Below are 24,961 nucleotides of genomic sequence, written 5' to 3'. Positions count from 1 at the left end.
ATGAACAAACTGAACATTATATAGGTGGATAACTTATTCTCAGTGTTAACAATGCCTCCAAATGACCAGGCACATATTAAGGAAACACAACTAAGAGGCTACAGTTGTACTTTCCAATAACAGAGATCAAAATCTGCAATGGTCAAATAAGGAGGGGGAACCCCACCAAAACCCAAAAAGGATTACAAAGCAACGTGAGCCATACGGGTAGACCATAGCTTAGTGGTAGAGCATATGCTTTGCATGTGCTCTATGTGAAGGACCCACGTTGAATTCCTAGCATCTCTACGGAGGGCTTGGAAAACCACTGTCTCACCCTGAAGAGCTATTGCCAGTCAATGTAGACAATACTGAGATTGGTGGACTCAATACTGTAGAAGAAAGCTTCATATGTTCCTTATATTTCCTTGAACAAATCTATATGAAGAGCTCAAACAAATTCATGGAGGACAGGTCTATTAATGGCTACTAGTCTGATGGCTATAGGCCATCTCCAGCCTCAGAAGCAAGATGCTTCTGAATACCTGTTGCAGGTTGAGCTACAGCAGGAGAGAGGGCACACCTTCATATCTTGCTTGTGGGCTTTCCAGAGGCATCTAGTGGGCCACTGTGTGAAATAGGATACTGGCCTAGATGGGCCTTGGGCCTGATCCAGCAGGGCTGTTCTTATGTTCTTTAACAGATTAAGACAATCTTATACAGATTTACTTGGGGCTCAGTAGGACTCATTTCTAAGGAAACCTGCATAGGATTGGGATTTTAAACTACACATATTAGAACAGGAAATGTGGTTTTGGTAGTAAAATGTGATAGGTGATTAACCTTAGCATTTACCTTGTGTTTATTTTGATAGTGTGGAAAATATAGTAAGAATGTAAGTGGTCTTCAAAGGCAATTTCTATAATCAATTAACTAGTCAATGCTTCGCCTGAAAGTGAAGTCCTGTCAAATCCATAAAAAAGAACCCCCATCATATTTATTTACTAATACTTTTAGATCACCAAAGCTTATAATATTCCCAAAACAGTAATATATAATTCTCAAGCTGTACCCTACCTTGAGAACTAATGTTTATTATGAACAAGATTCCTGCCAAGTGCAGTAATGTGGCAAAAATTAACCTGCAAGTGATACAATCACATTGCCCTTTGGAGACAAAATAGGAGAGTTTTTTAATGTATGATTACAGTGAAGACATTTGGGACGTGCATATTTACATACATTGCTTTAACTGGGCTTCTTATCAAGGATGTGAAACTGACAAAGGGAGCCAAATATTCACTTACTGCATTACTAAAATGATTCACTGGAAAGGACCTTAGATAGATCTACTGTAGTTGGCGAGGTATTTTCTAGGAAAAAGCAAAAGGTATCTTTGGCAGACTACTACTGCCCTGATGTATACATCTGTCTTTTCAATCTATTCCTATTTAGGAAGTATCAGCCAAGGCAGAATATCATATACTATTTAATTGTGGTAATTATTATAAACTCTTACAGCTTTTCAAGATTACTTTGTTGGTCAGCCACTTTCTCAGATCTGGCCATAAATAACAGAGATAAATTATGGAAGTAAAGTAATATTACAATAAATATTCATATCAGCAGCACATTAAAAAAATTAATTTGACTTCTAAATTTTACCAGCCACAAAAAAATCCCCTACATGCTTTTCAACACAGCACAGAATATTTAAATATTAACATTCTCATCACAACGTTGATTTTTTCCTCAGGAAGCCATTATTAAAAATCTACATGTGATTTTGGTGTGAAGCAGTAATATCATATTGTGCAGCTAATATTCCTGTCTAATTAAACAAAGAGAGGCATATGAAAGCTAGAGCATTCAAATGACACAAATTTTGGTATCCTAGCTAACTCGAAAACACCTGATGAAATATAAAACAGAGGCTCATTATTTTAATTGGAGAGGGTATGTGACAGCACAAAACTCTTTAAGTCTGGTCATATTTTTCATCAAGCACCTCAAAAGACTTTTTACATAGCATGTTTACATGCTAAGAAAAAGGAAAGGCAGAAGTCTTAATATGTTTTGATGGTACAAAATAAAGCAACTAAATAGCAGGATTGTTCAACTTTCTGTTGCTAAAAATATGACTATGCACATTTTATCTAGATTTTTAGCAATCATGCCCAGTGTGATCAAAGCCCAGGAATCCACCTTGGTTCTGGATCAGAACTCATCATCATCTGATTCTGAATCCCAGCCACAGGATTCAAGGTTTCCATCCTGTGGAAATTCCACTTCTACATTGTAGATAAAGTCAGGATCATCTTTCTTTTTCCTGTTTTTTTCAAATAGCTCATCCATTATTTTTTTCCTTTTGGTTAACTCCTTATCATCGAGTTTGTTTAGGTCTTCCTCTGGATCAACTGATTCTTCTCGTTGAATTTGTTCCAGACTCCGAGTCAAACTTTGTCCCTCTAAGTGGCCTCTTAGCAAACTGTGCAACTTTTGTAGCTGTTGCATTGAGACTCCTTCTAAATAAGTCTTGTGCCGAGGGTTATTCTTTAGTTGTTCTGCTGCCCTGCTGCAATCTGCACCAAAGAACAAACAAACTCAGGTAACAAAAATACCAAAGCACATTTTGGAAAGATGCATTCAAAAATGTTTTTTCTAAAGTTAGTAAGGACTGTTTCCCACCTTGTTTCCCCCCCCCTTACTGTGTGTTTTTTACTTACTATACACAAAGAAGGCTAGTTAGGATCTATGATACTGAACTAGACTGTTGGGCCACTCAACTTAGTACACTGACTGGAAGTAGCTATCCAGGCTTCAAACAGGAGTCTTTCCTAGCTCTTTGAACTAGGATTGAAACTAGGATCTTCTGCATACAAAGCACATGTTCTAACACTGAGCTATAGCTCTGATCAATGCATGTCTGTAACAGGCACATTGATCAGACATGAATCTGAGATGGCTGTCTGGCAAGTTCTAGGAATGTTTTCTATTGCTGATGTGTTACAGATGCACAACTGATGACAAGGTTAATATCTTGGATCAGAGATTTTCAAAGTGCAGTTCCTTGCAAGTAAACACTTTCTGAAAAACCATCAGGATCTAGGAATCCATAGCTCTATCTGCACTGCAGATACCATCATACTTGGTGTGGCTCTGTGAGTGTAGAAGTGGGAGTGGAACTGACATCACACAATATGTTTTCCTTCTTGTACCACGTGTATTGTGTTTTTCACTGCATCTACATGCCTCAAATTCTACCACAGTTACAAAGCTGTTCCCTGGAATGTGGGTGTTTGCCTATTTCCCTTCTAAATTGACCACCCCTTTCATTAGTATTAACTCACTATTTTATTTTGAACCCTAAAGTTCAGCATATACTCCTCAGTCCCCTCCCCTCCCCTCTTAAAACCTATGGAAGTCCTAGGCAATTCCACAACTGAACAATGTAATATTGGAATGGTGTAATTGCAGCAAGTGTGTGTGTGAGACTGCATAAGTGAACAAATGAGGAAGCAGCGCTGCATGAAACAGACAGAAAAAAAACATTCTGTTTTCTACATGCACCACCAGGAACATCAGACAAAGGCAGCAAAAAGATGGTTGGCCCAAAGTGATAAGACTATCATGTTTATCAACAATCTTCTAGTCCTAGGATTTCTGAGCACATCAGTCCAGAAATGAAGACAGTCATAACAGAAGGAGAGAGCTCACAATATACCCTTCAGCTGAGGGATGAAACCAGGTTTGCAACTGAAATAACATCTACTAGCTCAGCCATCAGTTTTACCCCTCCTCTCAGTGCTTTAGATGGGCTGTTTGGCTTCTTTATTGTAAAAAATGCCACGTTGGTAATATATTCATCTGTTCATTCATTGCTTTATTAGTATTTATCTAAATGAACCTTTTTTTAAAAGTGCAAAGTTCTGGGGACTGGATGGGGCAGTTGTTGTTAACCAGGACCATCCCTAGAGGGGTGAGGGGCTGGGGGCAAATCTGCATGTGCGAGGCCTCCTTAACATTTCATATGATTACAGAATCATACTGACTGATGACATACTGTGTAAATAGTCTGAGTGAGTTTGTTTGGACATGCCCAACCAGCTTGGACATACAGTGCATTTTAAAGGAAAACAGTTAAAAAACACAACATATGCTCCTTGCTTAACAGTTCTCACTCAGACCTTCTGGATTGCAAATCAACCTGAGCATACGGCATTTACCAAAAAAAAAAAAAAAGTAAAAATAAAATTGTTTGTTTATTTGGCTGGTTACAGTCAGTTCCACTTCACTAGATGTGAAGTACTCGATGGACAGAAAGAACCCTTTCTGGCAACTTTACTACAGTAGAGAGAGAAACAATTAAAAATCAACTTATTGACCAATCCATTTCATATTAAATACACAGACCTCTCCCACCCTGCCATACATCTGTGCTCAATATCAAAGCCCTATGTCAAGCCATTCCAGAAGATCTAAGGGTGAGGCAAAAGTGGGGGGTCTTTACCCTTTTTTAATGAAGGCTAAGGACAGATTCCTCCACATGGGGGGTAGAATGATGGTCCGGGGCTGGGGGGCTTCAGTTCTAGAACTTTTTATTTTTATTTTCTGCCATTAAGCCACTAACAGGACTTTTAAAAAAATGTTTTTTGCATTTATTTATTTTTTAAATTAAAAACCCATAGACTGTCCAACCCACTTCAATTTAAATATACAGAGCCCTCCCCACATCCTACTCCTGTGCCCAGTATCAAAACTCTATAGCAAGCCATTCCATAAAATATACAAGGGGGGTGGGAAATAACCAAAAAAGGGAAATCCCATACCTTACATTGCTGGCTTTGAGGAGAAGGAAGGCACAGGCTCAGGACATGGTGGCAGGGCAGGGCCTGCACTGGAAAGCATCAGAGACCAGCAGAGAGGCCTCTGGAAGCCCTGCCCACCTGCCAAACAGCTGATAGCTGGGTGGTGGAGAGGGAGCTGTAGCTGTAGCTGGCAGCCTACCCCAGTGTGCAGGGAAGCTTTCAATGGCAGGCAAGCCTCCACTGCTGGCAAGCCTGGCCAGCCCCATTCTGCACAGGAGGTATCTCAGAGTCCGTGCCAGCTGCAGGGCAGGGAGGCAGGTGCAGGGCCTTGAGGAGCGTGGGGCTGAGGGCGATTGCCCTGCTCACCCTGCCCTTAGGATGGCCCTGTTGTTAACACCATAGAAGTCAGCTCAACAGCATTGTGCACAGACAGCTCCCCACAGGCTTATAGACCCTGGTAATTTTAGAGCTGCACTCTGGAAAGGAATTGGTATGTTTGAACTCAACATATTATTACATTTTATATCCCGCTCTTCCTCCAAAGAGCCCAGAGCAGTGTACTACATACTTAAGTTTCTCCTCACAACAACCCTGTGAAGTAGGTTAGGCTGAGAGAGAAGTGACTAGCCCAGAGTCACCCAGCTAGTATCATGGCTGAATGGGGATTTGAACTCAGGTCTCCCCGGTCCTAGTCCAGCACTCTAACTACTACACCACGCTGGCTCTCATAGTGAAGGTGCTTCCAGACTGGCCCCACTGATTTATACATATCATCTGCCTTCTCTCCAAGAGCATTTTCAATTTGGAAACTGAACAGGTGAAGAATTTTCCCCAAACACATGTAATACTACAGGTGTTGAATGTGAAATGTGCATTAAATGTGATGTAAACAATGAGTTATATCCTAAGAAAGTTAGGATTCTTAACTCCTACTGAAATTAGTAAGACCTAAGTTAGTCAAACAACTAACTTGTCCCACTGATTTCAGTAATATTTAGTTGTAACTATCTTACCTGGAATGTACACGAAATGGATTTTGCAATTTGTTTTGACCTCAAAACAAATCGCAAAATTCTCAAATTGACTTGTGGAAACAATGGCCAAAGCTGTTTTGGGTTGAAATAGCAGCCGTTTTTCTGGGGAGAACTGGTCTACTCATTGGGGTCGGTGGGTAGACCAGCCCTCCGGTTCGGACACAGCCTACATTGGAGGACTGGCCTACTTGCAGACCCCAATTGGTACACCAGCTTTCCCCAGGAAAACAGGCCTCAAAGTGGCACTTGGAACACTCAAAATGTTTTGAGTCAAAATGGGGCTGTTTTGTTTTGAGCTCGAATTGATTTGAGCTTGAATCGATTTGTACATCTCTAGTGTGTAGTTAGGTGGCACTATATACAAGGCTTAGCTATATGCTTAGCAAATTCTTCGTTTCCTTCAATTAACACCTTGAATTAAGTAGTCCATCTTTGGTAAAGTTGATCTATTAGACAAACACTTGTGATAGCAGTGGTTTCTATATTTTGAGAAGGGACCAACAGTAGAGTAGCAAAATAAACATGCCATACCTGAGAACTTAGAGAAATTCCGGATAGGCATGATACGCTTGCGTACATTATTCTTGAGCTGATCTTCATAGATTAAAATAATAGATGGAGGCTGTAACTGGATGCCACACTTCTTTGCAATGTAAGACATCACAGCTCCAACTCAATCAGAAGATAGCACACTCACTTGTGTCCACTGAAAGAGTTGAGTGCAATTTTAGAACAGCAGCAGAAAAAACACAACATATTAAATGCTTCCCTTCAGAGTACTTTTAAAAAATGCAATTTAATTGCCACGGGCTTCATCGAGGCATGCTTAAGTGACGTGCTGAATGAAGGCCCTGTAAAAAGCAGTGGCTGCGAGCCGCGAACCACTTAAGCCCCTCGAGAATCGCAGTCTTCAAAAGGCAAACATGGTTCTTTTCAGTGGGTCTGCGAATCCCTTCGAAAGGACCGCAAGGCTCCTACTTCGGCTTCATCTTTCATTCACTGCAGAAACCTCTCAGCTTTAAAAACAGTTTCATTTGCCAAACAGGGTGAGATCTATGGGCTCGCTCCGTCTGTCGGCGGCAACAAGGTCTCCCGTTCTCATATCTGATCCTTTCCCCGATTCTTGGATTCAGTCCGGGGATGGTCTCGGGAGAGAAGAGAGGAAGAAACAAAGGTCACAGTCAGAGCTCCGCGGTCTGTGGCTGTGTTCACACGTAAAACAGACATCGCGAGCCCCCTCACGGGCGACAGCAAAAACAACCACCCCGGACTCACCACGCGCCCGCTCGTCACCATAACAACAACTCGGCGCGGCCACCGCACTAGGACCCCCGATATGGACGTCTAGGCAAATGCCTGTAAAACGAAAATAAAATCTGCTGGGTTGTTGTCTGTACAAGTGCTCGTCACTGTTTTCAAGGGGGGCTGAGAGGGCTCCTTCCGCAGATATGCGCGGGGTGGGTGAGAAGAAAGTCCCTGGTCGAGGTGAGGCAGCAACAGCCGCGCGACAGAGAGAAAAAGAGTCAACACGTGCAGGAACAGCAGCAGGAGAGCGCGCGGTGGCCGCGGGCATCAGAGAGAGAGAGAGAGAGAGAGGTCGGCGCACGCAAGGCTTCCCTGTCACTCTGGAGACGGATTCGACATTATCAGTTCAGGCAGTCAGGTCCTCCTACTGAAGGGCCGGCGTGGGCGTGCACGGAAGACGAGACGGCGGGTGCATGAGGTAAGGGGGTTTGGAGGGCTGTCCCGGGTTTAGTCCTGCCCCTGTCCTGGCGGAGGGGCTGCTGCTGCCGAGTGACCAAGACAAGAGCCTCCGCCCTCCTCTCTCGGTGGCTCTCGGTCTCCCCCAGCCAGGATTCCGTGGAAGAAGAAGGGGGCGCCCGAGGGACATTCTCAGTTCTCAGCGCCCGACTGGGGGTGGGTGGTGGTGGTGAAAAGTTGTTTCCCTTCCCCTTCGGAGAGTAGGGGAGGCTTATTCCTCCCTCCCAGAATTAGGAGACTGCCCGCTCTCTAGTCTGCCTGTCCCGGAGAGCCGGTGCTTGCGGTAGAAAGGTGTGTTCAGAGTAGTTCCTGTGTGCACAAAGAACCCGGGAAAGGAAAATGGAAGTCTTGCGGAAGATTAAATGACATTGCACCTCCTGCCTCATTTCTTTTTTGTAAGGGAACCATCATTCTTCGCTTTTTGGATTCCACTTTGTTGTCAAAAATGACCTTTAAAAAGCAAACTGAAGGTTTGGGTCCCCCACTCCACCCCACCCCGTCACCTTATTGAACAGATTTCCACCATATCATCCTGAATGCTTGCTGTGAAAGAAACTTCTGTTGATTTCCATGGATCTTACCGTATTTGCATGCAAGTCTGCTGAGGATTTCAGGTAGCCTTCATCTGGCATGAGTCTCAAAATCTCAAATAAATATGGATGGTAAAACCAAAATTGCTTATCCATAGATGATGTGTGGTTGTAGATGAGTTGATGGCATATGGTTGGCAACCTAATGACAAACATGTACATAAAGTAAATAATAAATTACCTGCGAGCACACAGTGACTGAGGCCTTATAAGTGTGTTCCTGTGTGCATCATCAGCACTGTTGTTAACTCCTGCTTGGAATTAGGCAAGACATCTTTGATGCATGGTCTTAACCCTGAGTGGGAAGGGTTGCAGAACAGAGCAGGCAAATTTTTCTCCCAAGAGGGAGTGGGACCATTTTGCCCCCCGGATGTAGTTTCTGATCTCCATGATACTTTAATGGATGGAGGGCATTCATTCTCTCTGGGTCCCCTCTGCAGTGTTTCATCACTTCCCAACAATTCCAGAAGTCATTGCAGAAAGCTTCTCACCCACCACACACTGTTTTCTGCTTTCTAAGAATGTCGACAGAAGTGCATCTGCCCATCTTTAATGCAAAAAACATTCAGCTATAGTGAAGAAGTGTACAGTCAGACAAAACATGTTAAATACACAAATATAACTCCTCTTATTTGGCTGTAGTTATTCTAATAATTGTGGTCAGAGTGTTTACATGACCAAACATGGGGGCCTTAAGTTACACTGGCATTAATTTTGTCAGAGATATTATTTATAGACATCTACAAATCCTCTTGCCAGTGGTGAGTGCCCCCAGGCCTTTGGAGAGTAGGTCACTCAGCACCACACAGATCTCACTAGAGATCTCATTTTCATTACCATTTTTGAAAAAGTAAGGAACAGCAGGAATCCTTTCTGAGAGGGCTCCCGCTGTTTCTTACCTTATCGCCATATCCCAGTGCTTCTCTCCTAAGCCTTCTGCCTGTGTGCCAGAAAAGGATCTGAGGAAAGAGAGGAGATTAGTGGTGAGTGACCACAAATAATGACTGGCTACTAACAAGCAGAAGGTTGCCGGTTTGAATCCCCGCTGGTACTATATTGGGCAGCAGCAATAAAGGAAGATGCTGAAAGGCATCATCTCACACTATGTGGGAGGAGGCAATGGTAAACTCCTCCTGTATTCTACCAAAGAAAACCACAGGGCTTTGTGGGTGCCAGGAGTCGAAATCGACTTGACAGCACACTTTACCTTTATTGAGCTAAACCTGTGGGTCCCTGATAATTTATTTTTATGTAGACTATATTTATATACTAGTACTATACAGTATATTTATATACAACTTCTCAATTAAAAAAACACCCTACCTAAAGTACAAAGCAGTAGATGGTTCCCTCTCATAAAGGGGCTCACAATCTTTAAGAAGACTCAAGTTAATCTCCAGCAAATAGCCACTGGAAGGGATGCTGTACTGGGATGAATTTGCTCTCTGCCTTGCTTATATAAGAGAGACACCACTTTAAAAGGTGCCTTTTTGCCCAGTTGGAATTTCAGAAACATGCATGCACATGTGACATTGATGTAAAAATTCCTTTCAGATGGCTAATTGTAGGACCAGTTTGGACATGTTAATCCATATTTTATTCTCCTTTTGAAATGATGATGATTTCCATGTCAGAATATAAGTATATAGATATTTGAAAGTGTCAACCCAAGATTAACTGAGGATTGTGTCTGTATGACCTCATTGTTGTGGAAGTGTCATGTGACTATTGCTGAAAAGTTCAACATAATGTCAGTCTTCCAGTGTAATTGAGACATACAGAACTCAATGTTATTACCAAAGCATGCTGTTGTGTGGCAGGGGTTAGAACAATGCATATGCCCTGAAGACTGTGATGTTCCATTCTGTGTATTTCCCCTCTTCATAGGAGACAGAATTGCCTTAGATTGAGCTAATCCATACTACCCTATGATGGACTGAATTAATTCAGGCTCACAATGTTGACATGAAGAGATCTAAACTTTGTAGAAATAGCTACTATTTCAATAATTTGATTTTTTTCCCCTTGCAGTTTCATTCCAAGATGCCTCAGTAGAAAGAGTCTCCGGATGGGTATCCTGGCATTTTGGTTCACTTTCTTTATTTGCATGCCAGAACACATGTGTAAGTTCAAATCCAATTTTTTTAATAGTTAGTGAGTAAATCATTAGTGAGTAAATCGTCAGGTCGAGAGAGGCTGGTGGTCTGGTTTGGTCCAAGCTTCTCCCAGAGAGTTACTCCATGGTGGGTCAGGTGAGAGGATGTGGGCGTGGAGGTGGGGTGGCTGTGGTCTATAAGAATACCATCTCCCTTACCAGGATCCCTATCAGGGATTTGGCCTATATTGAATCTAGAGACCAGGGATAACCTGGGACTTCTGCTAGTGTACTGATCACCCCGCTGCCCAGTGGAGTCCCTAATTGAGCTGACGGACCTGGTTGCTGAGTTGGCATTGGAGTGGCCCAGGTTGTTCTTGTTGGGGGTCTTCAATGTTCATTTTGAGTCCAGGTTGTCAGAAGTGGCACAAGAGTTCATAGCGGCCATGACGACTGTGGGCCTATTGCAATTGGTCTCTGGATGGACACATGATGCTGGCCACACTCTTGATTTGGTCTTTTGCTCTGATCAGGGTGGTGTTTCATGAATGGGGACTCCTGTAATCTCCCCACTGCCATGGACTGATCACCATCTGGTTAAGGTAGAACTTACAGCCACAGCCCACCTCCGCATGGTGAAGGACCTATTAGATTGGTCCGACTGAGGAGGTTATTGGATCCAATAGGATTCCAAGAAGCCTTGGAAGGGTTTAGGGTTGACTGACTCTGCTAATGATTTTGTCGATGCTCTGGTCCAAAGATGGAATAATAAACTTACTAGAGCAGTAGACAAAATAGTTCCTAAGCATCTCCTCCAACTTGCTTTAATGATAGCCCCGTGGTAGGGTTGTGCACAGAACCATTTTGGAGGCCCTTTATGAGCCTCTGAACCGGTTCAAACAGCGGCTGATTCTGTTGGTTCAAAAGCAGGGGGGTGCTGCTTTAAGTGTGGGGGAGGGTGAACTTACCCCTCCCGCTGCTCTTCCCCTGCTGGCACTCCTTTTTCAGTAAGTCCATGGAGTTGCAGCATACTTCCCTGCCGCCTCGTTTGCCCCCGTTTACCAGATATTTGCCCCGTTTACTAAACAGGGGCAAATGGGGCGGCAAGGAGGTACGCTGCCGCCTCATGGACTTACTGAAAAAGGCGCGCTGGCGGGGGAAGAGCGGTGGGAGGGGTAAGTTCACCCTCCCCCACACTTAAAGCGGCACCCGCTCCGCCTTCAAGCCTTCCCTGCCCGGTTCCATACCCATACCTACCCCTTGGTATTTGGATGAATTATGGGAGCTGAAGCAGTGAGGTAGATGACTAGAGTGCAAGTGCAGGAAGACTCTGCTTGAGTCTGATCGGGCACAACACAGAGCACATTTGAAGAGCTATGCTCTGGCAGTGCAGGTGGCAAAGAAGCAGTTCTTTTCTGTCTGCATTGCTTCTGCAAATTCACTTCCAGCTGGGTTAGGGTTAGGGTTAGGGTTGTCTGAGTTGTCTAGGGTTGTGAGGGGCTAGTATGTGCTACTCCCCCTTGAATTTAAACTTCGAATAATCAGTTACTCGCTGTGATGTTCTTAATTACTTTTTTGCAGATAAGATTTCTCATATTTGGGCTGAGTTGTATTCCACAGTTATTGCAGAGTCTACTGTGGAAGTGTCCCTCAACTCCTCTTATGTGATTAGATTGGATAATTTTCAGTTTGTGACTCCTGAGGAAGTGGACAAACTGCTTCAGACTGTGTGTCCTACAGCCTGTTCTCTTGACCCTTGTCCAACTTGGCTTATCTCATCTGATAATTATATTATCAGAGAGGGTCTGGTAAATATTATAAATCCTTTTCTGAGGGAGGGCAGGATGCCTCCTTGTCTTAAAGAGGCTATTATTAGACCACTTTTGAAGAAAGCTGGACTGGATCCCTCAGAGGTAGCTAATTGCAGACCTGTTTCTAATCTTCCATGGCTGGGCAAGGAGATTGAGCAGGTGGTGGCCTCTCAGCTCCAGACAGTTTTGGATGATGCAGATTATTTAGACCCATTTCAAACTGGCTTCCGTGTGGGCTGTGGGGTTGAGACTGCCTTGGTTGGCCTGATGGAAGATCTTCAACTGGCTATTGACAGAGGGAGTGTGACTCTGCTGATCCTTTTGGATCTCTCTGCAGCTTTTGATACCATCAACCATGGTATCCTTCTGGACCGCCTGAGGGAGGTGGGATTGGGTGGCACTATTTTACAGTGGTTCTGCTCCTAGCTCTCTGCTAGATGCCAGATGGTGTCGCTTGGAAGCTGTTGTTCTGCTGAGCGAGAACTAAAGTGTGGAGTTCCACAAGGCTCCATTTTGTCTCCAATGCTCTTTAACTTCTACATGAAACCGCTGGGAGTGTTCATCAGGAGGGTTTGGTGCAGTGTGTTATCCATATGCTGATGAGACCCAGATCTACTTCTCCATGTCAGCCTCCTCAGGGTTAGGGTTAGTTGAATCCAAATAAGACAGAGGTACCTAATGGCACAGCAGGGAAGTAACTTGCCTAGGAAGCAAGAGGTTGCTGGTTCGAATCCTCGCTGGTATGTTTCCCAGACTATGGGAGACACCTATATCGGGAAGCAGCAATATAGGAAGGTGCTGAAAGGCATCATCTCATACTGCGCGGGAGATGGAAATGGTAAACCCCTCCTATATTCTACCAAAGACAACCACAGGGCTCCGTGGTCACCAGTAGTCAACACTGACTTGACAGCACAACTTTATCTTTACTGACTGTAGGGGGCTGGGTTCAGGGAGATGGTTTAGATCTTCCTGTTCTGGATGGGGTTACACTCTCCCTGAAAGATCAGGTACATAGCTTGGGTGTGCTCCTGGACTCAAAGCTCTTCCTGGTTTCTCAAGCTTAGGCAGTGGCCAGGAGCACTTTTTAATCAGCTTCAGCTGATACATCAGTTGCGTCCATTTCTAGAGGTGAATGACCTTAAAACAGTGGTACATATGCTGGTGACCTCCAGGCTTGACTACTGTAATGCTCTCTACAGGGGGCTGCCTTTGTACACAGTCCAGAAACTACAATTGGTACAGAATGTGGTAGCCAGATTGGTCTCTGGGACAACACAAAGGGACCACATAACACCGGTGTTAAAAGAACTGCACTGGCTGCTGATATGTTTCCGAATGAAATACAAAGTGCTGGTTATTACCAATAAAGCCCTTAACGGCTTGGGTCCAGGCTATTTAAGAGAGCACCTCCTTTGTCATGAACCCTGCTGCCTGTTACGATCTTCTAGAGAGGTCCGGCTACAGTTGCCACCAGCCCATTTGGTGGCAACCCATGACCGGTCTTTCACTGTGACTGCCCCAGAGCTTTGGAATATGCTTCCTACTGAAATAAGAGTATCTCCTTCTTTGTTTGATTTCAGGAAGACCCTCAAGACTCTCTTGTTTTTGTGGGCTTTTAATTAGAATTGCCACCTTAAGTGGTACAGCGGGGAAATGCTTGACTAACAAGCAGAAGGTTGCCAGTTCGAATCCTCGCTGGTACTATATGAGGCAGCAGCGATCTAAGAAGATGCTGAAAGGCATCATCTCATACTGCATGGGAGACGGCAGTGGTAAACCCCTTCTGTATTCTACCAAAAGAAAACTACAGGGCTCTTTGGGTGCCCCAGGAGTTGAAATCGACTTGACGGCACAACTTTACTTTTACCTTTAATTAGAATTAATTTTTAATAATTTTAACAATTTGTTTTAATAACTGTTTTATGCTGTTTTTATTGTGTCATATATTCTAATCTCTTTTGACTTTTAAATATTTTAAATTTTGTATACTGCCTAGAGATGTACATATCAGGCGGTATAAAAATATGATAAAAAAATAAATTGCCCAATGTGGTAATTCAGCAACCATCACACTAGTGTCTTGAATGTGTGGTGTATCATACAGTGCTTAATTGTTCCCTAGAGTTCTACATGTTGATGTAATCTATTTATGCTCGTATACCATTTTTGATAATTCTTTTGTAATCATATTCTAATGCATTTAGTTTGCATGTTCTTTTCACTGATTGTTTTATTCTGTTGAGCAGTATCACTGAGTCCACTGGAGTATCTCAGGACTGTTGTGAAGTTGTTGGATTCTTTCCATAGATCATAAAATTAAAATGAGTGATGTGTCCACCATTGGATGAGGGCAAACAAATATCCCTGGGCTGCCAGGGCACCCCCTTGCCACCCCACCCCAGCCAGCAAATAAAGTGCTTGCCAGCTGGGAGAGATGGACGTGCCCTTTCCTAGCCAATCAGTGCTTTGCTCACCAGCTGAGTGCTTCCTTTCTCTCGCTCTCTCTGAGCAAAGGAGAGAAAAGAAGCACACATTTGGCGAACAAAGTGCTGGCCAGCCTGCTGGGAAAGGGCAAGGGGCCGTGTGTCCAGTGTTGGCCATGCCCCCACAGTCCTCATGCTTCTCACTCCAGGGGTGTGGTAGGCACAAGTGCACATGGTGCAGCAGGGGGGTGTCATGAAGGCAGGTGGTAGCAGTGAGGCAGTAGTCTGTTACAGGGCCACTACCAGCCTCAATATGCCCCTGATTAAAATAGCCTAGAAAGTAAGTATTACAGAAGTGGATATACACCCTGTCCTCTTCCCTAAGGGGTGTGTTGCCACCCCTTTGCAAGAGATGGAGAAAATGCAACCAGCAGTCAGTGGATCCTGCTTTCTTTTGGTGCTAGAGGGGAAAAACCAGACAGAAACACAACTGGGGTGCTCTCACTGCTGCTAAGCTCAGTGATCTCTCTAGTGCAGGTCTGCTCAACTTTGCTCCCCTCCAGGTGTTTTTGGACTACAGCTCCCATAATCCCCAGCCACAGTGGCCAATAGCCAGAGATTATGGGAGTTGTAGGCCAACATCTGCAGGAGGGCTGAAGTTGAGCAGCCCTGCTCTAGTGGAAAAGAGGTGGCAGCACAGCTGGGAAGCAGAGAATGGTGTTGTATTTCCTCTCGGTGGAAAATACAGAACAGTGCTGTTGCGGCTGCTGGAAATGATGTGAGATGGTGGAAGAAGAGGTAGGTAGGCTGGTGCATTTCTAGCGTTGCCAGAACCTAAGGGGTATTCTCGTGGGTCAAATGGGCTGTAACCCAAAATTTGGCTTAAATTATTCCAGGTAAACAGTGGCTGCAAGGCTTGATTAAAATAAATGGCGACTGGATAGTAAAGGCCTATTGTGTGTCATCATCAACCTCCTCATTTCATCTCTCCTGTAAAGGACACTATAGTAAATGTGTGTGTATGAAACAGAACAATAGTCACACTTTACATGTGTTGGAATGGCCTTTTGTATTTTTGAAAAACATAGCAGTGGTGAAAAAAGAAAAGCTTCCTCACCTAATTTGTATTTTGATTTATAGATGCACAGAACACATGTCCTGATGTCATGCAACAACTTTTGAAAGATGGATTTCACAGGTGGGTATGTGACAACCAGATAGATATTGGGCAGTGCTGCTGTCACTAGTGTGTTAATAAGATCAGAATCTTTCAAACGGTTGCATCTGCCTAACCATCTCAGCATATATATGGTCTAAAGAACAAGTGAACTGATGATGTATGGCAAACAACATTTATTTATTTATTTATTTATTTATTGTTAGATTTATATACCGCCTTTCGCTAAAAACAACCCCAAGGCGGTTTACAAAAGTTAAAACACATAATAAAAATGAATTAAAAGTATTTAGCTAAAAATATAAAAACAATCCAATATTAAAATATACAACATACAAAATACAAAAAACTATACATGGATAAAAACACAGAGAAGCAGCAATAAAACAATCACGTAAAGGCCTGGATAAAAAGCCAAGATTTAACCAGCTTTCTAAAAACAGTAATGGAGTCTGAGGAGCGAATGGCCACAGGGAGAGCATTCCAAAGCCTGGGGGCAGCAACAGAGAAGGCCCTGTCCCGAGTGCATGACAACCTAGCCTCCCTCATTGTCGGCACCCGGAGCAGAGCCGGGTGCTCTGGACTACTGGCATCTATGGACTACTGGCATATATGTGGGCATAAATGGACTACTGGCATATATGTGGGCTAGTCAATAATTGTTTATATAAGTGTCAGTCTATGCTCAGTCATATAGACCCATAGGCAGCTCAGCCTTACCTACTTATGTTTAGTCCCATTAGAGTGATGCAGTCTAGAGTGATGAAGTCTTAACTGGAAAGGGTCTCCTCATCTTTAGTTCTCCATTAGCCCTTGTGGAACAGGGATCATTTCCTCATTATTCTTGGTATGCTAACCACTTTGTGAATTTTTTGTTGAAAAGTATCAATATTATTAATATAAATATTAATAGTATTCATAATAATTAGTACAAAGATGATGATAGTGTTCTGTGGTGTGTATGTGATAGTATTCTGTGGTGTGGCTGTTCTTGAAGAGTATTTGAAAACTTCAGCTAGTGCAAAATGCTGTAACCATATTTTTGTCAGGTGCTCAGGGTAAGGTGCTGGTTATTACCTTTAAAGCCCTAAACAGGTTAGATCCGAATTATCTGAAGGACCTCTTGCTCCCAATTGATTCTATTCACCATACAAGATCTCCAGTAGAAGCTCAGTTGTCATCCCTGTGAGATAGGGCCTTCTTAGTGATGGCCCTCAGATTGAAGTGATGGCTCTCAAACAGAAGTTCAATGGGACTTGTTTCTGAGTAGGTGTGCCATAGGATTTGTTGCAGCCCTAGAAAACAAACTGCAGACTAAATATAAAAATACAATTTCATAATATTTAAGAAGTTTTGTAACTTGTTAAATATAAGTTTAAGATAGATTGATACAACTTTGAGGTTGTTTGTATTCTTTGGAAGGCGTTTGAAGTCTGTAGAAAGAGCTTTTCATTTGTTTTCTTTAAATGTTAGAGATCTTCTGATTAGAGTAAATCTTGGCGCTGATGGAGGCACAGGAAGCTGCATGGTGGCAGCTAAAGTACACCTTCCAAAAGGACTTTATGTGGATCCTTATGAACTGACATCTTTGCAAAAGCACAATCTCACTGAGGTAGGACTTCAGGTTGACTTATTTGGCCTCATGTGGAAGTTATTGATTAAAATCCCAAAACTACAATGAAGAGGTTGCCTGCTCTTTGCTTGTTAGAATAGGAAAGGAAATAAAGTATATTAAAGAATTCTTGATTAATGGGGATTAAATCGCTAGTTCACAAAACTGGATTGTGTTTGGAAGAACTGATCTTTGAGTCTTCCCAACCTAAAAGCAATTATTTAATTAATGTATAGCTAGCAAAGGCTCCTGGAATTTGTCTGTTTAAACAGTCTGTCATTTTGCTTCCCTTACTATATAAAAAAATACAAAAAGCTCAAATCTTGAAAGCTGCCATTGTGTTCTGTGTTATGGCTGCGATCCAAAGTGCTGCTCAACTAATTCCATGTGCCCAAGGGTAGTATGCTCAAGCCCTCGGGCATGCCTAAATTTGCTCTTTGGAACGCGGCCACTGGTATTGTAAGGGCTCGCTCTCATCTTACATTACTGTTTCATGTTTTAAATATGCAAGTAAACATAGGAGTGGTTGAAGCCCTGGAGGTGGGGGAGCAAAATTCATAATGCTGTCTTCCCTCGTGGCCAAATTTCCCAGTGCAAGACACAGTGGTAACCAGTACAAAACACAATGGTAACCAGTAGACGCACAGACTAGCAGAGAAGCACAAAGAGAGACACCCCAGTCTCTCCCGTGCTGCCCCCTGATTACCGGCACAGAAATGCTCTTGGTCAGCACTTTACTTTCTGACTCTAAGCACTTCCACCTTCCACTCCCTTCCTTGGCCTGACTTTTCAAAGTCAATGGGGCATGGAGGCGATTGAGGGCAGCAGCTGCTGCGCCATTTCTGAGTAAGATTTGGGGGTGGCAGGCTAGAGCTCGGTGAGCCAGTGGGTCAGCAGAGGTGACGAGTTTGCCACACGTGCCAATCCACTGCCTGAGGTGGCTGCTCCAGTGTGTCTCTTTAGCAGGTCACCTCTCAGTAAACATTGGTAAAAAACAAACCAAACACTGTGAACATGAGCTTTTATCACATCGCAAAGGTTAAACAAGAGTCTGCTTTGGAAAACTCAAAGATTTGCATGTGAGATTCACCTTTGACTTTTCTGATACCTCCAGCAGTTTTTGTTGAGAGGTGTGAGGAGAATAGAATCCTCACACAGCAGAGTATGCTCTGGAGGTAAATATGTTCAGCCTAAGAAATTTTCTGGAGACACTAGGTTTAGTTCAAAAAACAAATAAAACAACATACTCAAACAGGCACTAGCCTTCAACAACTGAACAGTTCTAATCAACTCTTAGCTGACTGAGAGAGACCTATTAACACAACTCCTCATTCCTTAGTGGCCAGAAGAGGTTACTGCAGTGCTAAGAGCAATGCTTTAGAATGAATTGTTAGCACTTACCAGAATGGTCATTCTCCTCAGAAGTATGGATTGCATCCAAGACTATTATGGGTTGCCACGATCTCCTGTTCCGAGACAGGGCCAATCAGAGAGCTTTTTCTCTCTTCCAGGAGGGAGGGGCAATCCCCTCATCTTTCAGTCAGTATCCAGCTCTCCAATGCTCCAGCTAATACGAAATAAGATCAGAAAAGCACAAGAGGCCAATAAGGGGCCAACAGCTGAACAAGAACGAATATAGACTTAACGTAGGCTGACAAACAGAGAAGCTTCCTATGCTAACTCAAACCCTTCAGGGAGACACCACCACCCCTGAAGAGGAAGACCTCCCCACATATATACAGGGAACAGGAAAATCCGGATAAAAGCGGGGTAGACTAGACGAACATGTGGGCGGGTCGGATGCAATCCATACTTCTGAGGAGAATGACCATTCAGGTAAGTGCCAACGATTCATTCTCCCTCAGAAGAGGATTGCATCCGAGACTATTATGGGACATACCATAGCCACTTTCAAATTCAGCAGGAGAGAGAGAGTCTGGTCCTAAACTGGAACTACCCACTGCAAGACTCACCATCCAAAGGAGGCATTGGCAGAAGCCCAATCGTGAATCTTATAGTGTTTAACAAAGGTTGAGAGAAGCCCAAGTGGCAGCTCTACAAATATTGGCCAGGGGGCTAAATTAGAGAAAGCATCGGTAGAAGCTGCACTCTGTGTAGTGTGGGCAGCAATTCCCTCAGGTACAGGCCTCCCACCCATCGTGTAGGCCAAGTGAATGCACTTGCAAATCCAGCACGCCAGGGTAGATGATGAGACCTTCTGGCCCAATGAACAGTCTCTGAAGGAAACAAAGAAAGAGACCCTAAAGGTCTTGGTGCGCCTGAGATAAATACAAATTGCCCTGCGCACATCCAGAGTATGCCATTCCCTCTCCTTTGGAGTGGAAGGACTGGGGCAAAAGGAAGGAAGCATAAGTTCCTGGGCTCTATGGAACAGGGAATTTACCTTAAATTGATAAATGGGGTCAGTACGAAGGAGAACATAACCCAGAAAGACCAAGCACAGCTCTCTCCTTACCGATAGTGCGCCAAGATTGGAGACCTGGCGGGCAGAAGTAATGGCCACTAAAAACAAAACCTTCAGGGTGAGGAGCTGCAACGATGCTGTTCTCAGGGGTTCAAAGGGGCGCTTCATAAGCACCCTGAGAACCAGACCTAAGTCCCAAGTGGGAAACCGAGGGATAGGAGGGAGCTATTAAGAGGCCCCTTTCAGGAACCTTTGAACGTGTGGATGCCCAGCCAAGGAAGGGACCCCCGGGACCTGAAGCGTAGATGAGATTGCAAACATTTGGTGTCGAAGAGTGTTGGGCTGAAGCCCTTTGTCCAGACCCGCTTGCAAGAACCCCAGGACCTGAACTATGGACGCCGACAAAGGTTCCACCCCAACCGAGGCACACCAGTTGACAAAAGTTTTCCATGATACACCCGGGCAGTGGAAGCACGCCTAGATGCAAGGATGGTGTCATGGACAGAGGAAGAATAGCTGCAAGCATCTAGCGAGCTCCACTCAATCTCCAAACGTATAGATTGAGCTACTCAGGCTCTGGATGAAACACTGGTCCCTGGTGTAGAAGGTGAGGGTAGCATCCGAGCGGCATCAGGGTGTCGATTGCCAGGGCCACTAGATCCGAAAACCAAGGGAGGCATGGCCAGTGCAGGGCCAGAAGGATGACCTCTGCCCACAGCTGATGGATCCTCCTAACAGTCTGGGAAAGGATGGGCAGGGGTGGGAAGGCATATAGCAGACCTTGGGGCCAAGGAACGAGCAGCTCATCCACTCCCTCGGCCCCTGGGGAGGGAAACCTGGAGAGGAAATGGGTCACCTTGGCGTTGGCCAGGGTTGCAAACAGGTCCATGAGAGAGACTCTGAATCTTTCCACAACCCTTTGAAAGGCCCAATCGTCTAGAGACCACTCTGCCTGGTCCAACTGAGACCGGCTCAGCCAATCCGTTATGGTGTTGTCTACCCCACTGAGGTGAACAGCCTCCAACAACTGCAAGTTCTGCTCCGCCCAAGCCAGCAGAAGCGTAGCCTCGTGCATAAGACAGTGGAACTTTGTCTCCCCCCTCCCCCCGATGATTGATGTGTGCTTTGACCGTCGCACTGTCTGTCTGCACCAGAACCTGACAATTGCGGACCACTGGCAGGAATTGCATGAGGACGTAATGGATAGCCCATAGTTCCAGCCAATTTATCGACCGGAGACGTTCCTCCAACGACCACAGACCCTGGGCAACTTGGCGGTGACAGTGACCTCCCCAGCCTTGAAGGCTGGTATCCGTTGTTATAATGAGTTGGCTGTCTGACAAGAAGCTCACGCCCCTGCAGATCGCTGGGGATGTCCACCAACCCATGGACTTCGAACCCGAGAAGTCAGAGAGATCCTGAGTCTGGACCTGCCCGTCACGGGATCCTGGAGGGGTAAGAGCAGCCATAGGAGAGGCCAAGAATGGAAGCGAGCCCAGGGAACAATCCCAATAGTTGAAACCATCATGCCCTGCAGTTGGCTCAGACTGAGGATGTTGGACTGGGGATGGAGCAGCAGCCTTCAACAAGCCGAGACCAACTTGTGCCTGTGTTCTGTGTTCAGACTGACAATACCCTTGGATGAATTGATGATAGCCTCCAGATGCTGAATCCTGTTCTGGGGAATGAGAGAGCTCTTCTGATAATTCACCAGAAACCCGTGGACCTCTAGTACTGAGAGAGTCTCCCTCACATCCTCCAGAGCCTGATGGTGAGAAGGTGACCTGACCAAAAGATCATCCAAATAGATGTGTACAGATGAATCTCCCTGGTCCTCAAGTGCGCCACGAGTGCTACCATGATCTTGGTAAACACCCGTGGTGCAGTCGAAAGACCGAAGGGAAGGGCTCGATACTGAAAATGAGCGTCAGCGTAGAAGGAACCGAAGGAACCTCCTGTCCAAGGGGGGTGGCTTGGGACATGAAGATAAGCTTCTTTTAGGTCCACTGAAGACAGGAAGTCTCCCCTCTGAAGGGCCATCAAGATGGAAAGGAGAGTTTCCATGTGGAAATGTCTCACCCTGATTGACGGACTTCAGGTCTAGGATGGCCCTCTACTCTCCATTCTTTTTTGGAACCAAAAAGAGAATAGAATAGACGCCATGCCCCTATTCCCCGGGAGGAACTCGTTTGATCGCCTGTATCCCGGCAAGGTGACGAATGGCCTTCAGCATTAACGAATGCTTGTCTCGCTTGCGGAACCGTGGGGATATCAGGAACTGATCCGGGGGCCGGGAAGCCTAGACTGTACCCCTGTGATATTGTCTGGTGAATCCAGTGGTCTGTACAAGTCAACGGGAACGAAGTGAAGAGGCACTTGCCGGAGCGAGACAGGGCGAAGACTGAAGGATGAGGGGATTGCCCCTCCCTCCTGGAAGAGAGAAAAAGCTCTCTGGCCTGTCTCGGAGCAGGAGGTCTTGGCAACCCATAATAGTCTTGGATGCAGTCCTCTTCTGAGGGAGAATTCTCACTTCTAACAGTTTTCACCTGAAACCTGTACTTGCATTGTTGAGAGACAAGTGCAATAGTGTGACACTGGAACTAGCCAGTTCTTCTTTGCAGGAGTACATTAATCTGGTGTTGTTTGTACCAGGATTATTTTCTGTAATTATGTTAATTATTTTCTTTTTCTGCAGGCTTTGCTGACTGAAGATAACATAGATTTGGAAGTTCCCGAGTACTTAGCCACTGACGTCACTGTCCTCGTTTACATGAGACCTGACGCTGAATGCATTTCCTGTTTTAGAGCAATATTGCCTCTGCACTGCCGGTATCACAGGCCAGCAGAGAGTGATGGAAACATCTTTGCATTACTGAAGAGTCCACAAATATTGATCCGTTGCCAAAAATGTGAGAGTGTTTGACTTTCTACATTTGGGAATAAGAAAGGGATACACGTGGAAGAGGAATAAAAAGGGGCAGTACAGAATAATACATCATTGGGGCAGAACCTTTTATTTTGATAGATATGTGAAGGAGATATCTACATAGTCATTCAGAATTAGAGGAAGCAGTGCTTAACAATTCCGAATAAATTCTATTCTGAGTACTAAATATGTTTTTGCTTCTTCTAGCCTTTCTGTCAATGGAATGTTTGAAAGAAACTGAAATAGAAGCTCCATGTTCTCAGAAGAATACACATACCTGCCACTGGAACAGCATCAAGTTCAAAGCTGTGGGTTCATATATCTTATAGTTATTCCTACAACGTATTTGTCTAGAACTATTTTGAAATGAACTTTTATTCAGGTAGTTGGACCCATCGGATGAAGAAACTGGTTGTGGGCTTCCCAGTGGTTAGCCACTGTGGGAAACAGAATGCTGGATTTGATAGACCTTTGGTATGATCCAGTAGAGCTTTTCATATATTCTTGGTTTATAGTCCTGTGCATACAGTAATTAGTCTGCTTGTCCTGTTGACTTCAGTAGGATTTTAGCAATGTAACTGTGCAGAATTGTAGTTCCAGACAAAAAGGTTTATTGGTTGGACATCTTTTTCTTCCAAATTCTTAATCCAGTGCTGTAGGAAAGACTGAGCAGCATTCACATTAAGTTCTTCAGTATTGTTTCTCAGGAATTACTCTTACTACTACTATTTGGGAAATAAGTAATCTTACTCCTATAGACTGTTTAATTTCAGCAGGACTACACATAACAGTAGGAGTAACTACTACACATTCAGTAGGAGTAATTAGTGCAGATGCTTCCCACTGATTTAAGGAGTTGGCTGCAGAGAATTTTTTAAAATGGAAAGTACCAACATCGTTGGAAGCTTCAATATATCCTGATAAAAGGCATCTGATAAATAAAGAAAAAAAATTAAATAAAGTTAAAATGTGTTGACTTATATGGGAAATACATTTTGAACAAAAGAGATCCTATTTGTCTTTTAACATGCAACTCTCTCTTTGTAGGTAAACAAGGAATTGAAACTGCAAATACCAGTTGGACTCAAATATCACCTTACATTGGTGTGCACGATTACTCTTGTTACCACAATACTGTGTTCCATTCTTATCCTTTCAGGTTTATATGAGCATGGATTGTTCTTTGCTTAGAGCTCATTATAAAAGTAAACAAAAGTATTCAAATTATTGTGCAAGAACTGTCTTTCTGAATAAGCAGACAAACAAGAGATGGGAGCAGAAAAACAGAGTTCCAGCATCACAGATGTGGTGGGGAGCAGGCCCAGGGCCCCCGCTATTTTACTGTCCACTGTTGTATTGGCTTGGCTGTATTGTGTTTGACCAGTCCTGTCTTCCCCTCCCCACTCTGGCCCCAGGATTTTACACAAGACTGGTTTAGTAATGGGTAAATGTCCAGTTACAAGACTGCCACAGTCCAATTCTGAGACAGTGAAGTCTGCTTACTTAGAAGCAGTTCTGATTACCTGTGGTGTGGCTCACCTGGGTGGATCAGACACATTCACAGTATCACAACTTAAGAACTTCAGATTCTTTTAAATTTGTTTTCACTCTACAAGCAGAGTTCAGTCTGTCCCCTGTCTCATAGCCTGGCGATTTATGTAGCTCAAGCATAGTATCTGAGCGTGGGTTAGATGTACTAGGAGCTTCAAACCTCCTAGAAAGAGTAAGGTTTTGGCATAATGTATTCAGCTTCAAATGTGCACATACATTTCTTTTGCCTCTGTTAAGCGAGCCAAGCTCTTACAATTAGAGATCTGAATTGGAACGTGGACTCAAGAACTTGATCTTACTGTTTATCTGCAACAATGAAAGGCTTTGCACTGTCATCAATATGCAAGTCATCTCTAGATGTGGGACTTAGGCTGATCCAGCAGAAGATTGTTCTCTGTGTTTATTGGGCTTCAGCTTGTTTCTTTGAATTGGGACTCACTGATACTGGTGGTGCAGTTAAGAAGAGCTTCACCATGCTCCCTCCCTCAGTGTTCTAAAAAAATTAAACACACATCTTTTTAAAGAGGATTTTTAATGTTTTATCTGCTGCTTACAGGTGAAACTCGGAAAATTAGAATATCGTGCAAAAGTCCATTAATTTCAGTAATGCAAATTAAAAGGTGAAACTGATATATGAGACAGACGCATTACATGCAAAGCAAGATAAGTCAAGCCTTAATTTGTTATAATTGTGATGATCATGGCGTACAGCTCATGAAAACCCCAAATCCACAATCTCAGAAAATTAGAATATTACATGGAACCA

The 24,961-nt window shown here is 44.0% G+C and overlaps 2 protein-coding genes across 3 annotated transcripts; one reads left to right on the top strand and one right to left on the bottom strand.

Annotated features, from left to right (window-relative positions):
- Positions 1 to 1,452: 1,452 nt before the first annotated feature.
- On the bottom strand, positions 1,453 to 6,989 carry CEP19 (centrosomal protein 19). Its single transcript, XM_053311570.1, has 2 exons — positions 6,353 to 6,989; positions 1,453 to 2,561 (listed from the first exon to the last, which is right to left on the bottom strand). Exons 1-2 carry the CDS (start codon positions 6,480 to 6,482, stop codon positions 2,197 to 2,199), a joined length of 495 nt encoding a protein of 164 aa, XP_053167545.1. The 5' UTR covers positions 6,483 to 6,989; the 3' UTR covers positions 1,453 to 2,196.
- A 416-nt stretch (positions 6,990 to 7,405) lies between these two features.
- PIGX (phosphatidylinositol glycan anchor biosynthesis class X) lies at positions 7,406 to 24,718 on the top strand. 2 transcript variants are annotated; one of them, XM_053311569.1, is made up of 7 exons: positions 7,406 to 7,544; positions 10,204 to 10,295; positions 15,645 to 15,702; positions 17,155 to 17,293; positions 22,414 to 22,627; positions 22,852 to 22,952; positions 23,692 to 24,718. In XM_053311569.1, the coding sequence occupies exons 1-7, from the start codon at positions 7,540 to 7,542 to the stop codon at positions 23,833 to 23,835; spliced, it is 753 nt and encodes a 250-aa protein (XP_053167544.1). In that variant the 5' UTR covers positions 7,406 to 7,539; the 3' UTR covers positions 23,836 to 24,718. The 2 variants fall into 2 exon arrangements, with proteins under 2 accessions (XP_053167544.1, XP_053167543.1); XM_053311568.1 differs by lacking the exon at positions 7,406 to 7,544 and adding an exon at positions 7,772 to 8,196.
- The last annotated feature ends 243 nt before the right edge of the window (positions 24,719 to 24,961 follow it).

The sequence above is a fragment of the Hemicordylus capensis genome, chromosome 3, assembly GCF_027244095.1.
Source record: "Hemicordylus capensis ecotype Gifberg chromosome 3, rHemCap1.1.pri, whole genome shotgun sequence".
NCBI lineage: Eukaryota > Metazoa > Chordata > Lepidosauria > Squamata > Cordylidae > Hemicordylus > Hemicordylus capensis.
This window is presented reverse-complemented; position numbering and strand designations above follow the sequence as displayed.

Excerpts from the sequence above, each read along its gene's own strand:
- PIGX (XM_053311568.1), top strand. The coding sequence starts at position 8,153 with ATGGATCTTACCGTATTTGCATGCAAGTCTGCTGAGGATTTCAG. Across the intron at positions 15,703-17,154 it reads TTGAAAGATGGATTTCACAG|AGATCTTCTGATTAGAGTAA; the intron begins GTGGGTATGTGA and ends TTTAAATGTTAG. Across the intron at positions 22,628-22,851 it reads ATTGATCCGTTGCCAAAAAT|CCTTTCTGTCAATGGAATGT; the intron begins GTGAGAGTGTTT and ends TGCTTCTTCTAG.
- CEP19 (XM_053311570.1), bottom strand. The coding sequence starts at position 6,482 with ATGTCTTACATTGCAAAGAAGTGTGGCATCCAGTTACAGCCTCCATCT. Across the intron at positions 2,562-6,352 it reads GAATTTCTCTAAGTTCTCAG|ATTGCAGCAGGGCAGCAGAA; the intron begins GTATGGCATGTT and ends TCTTTGGTGCAG.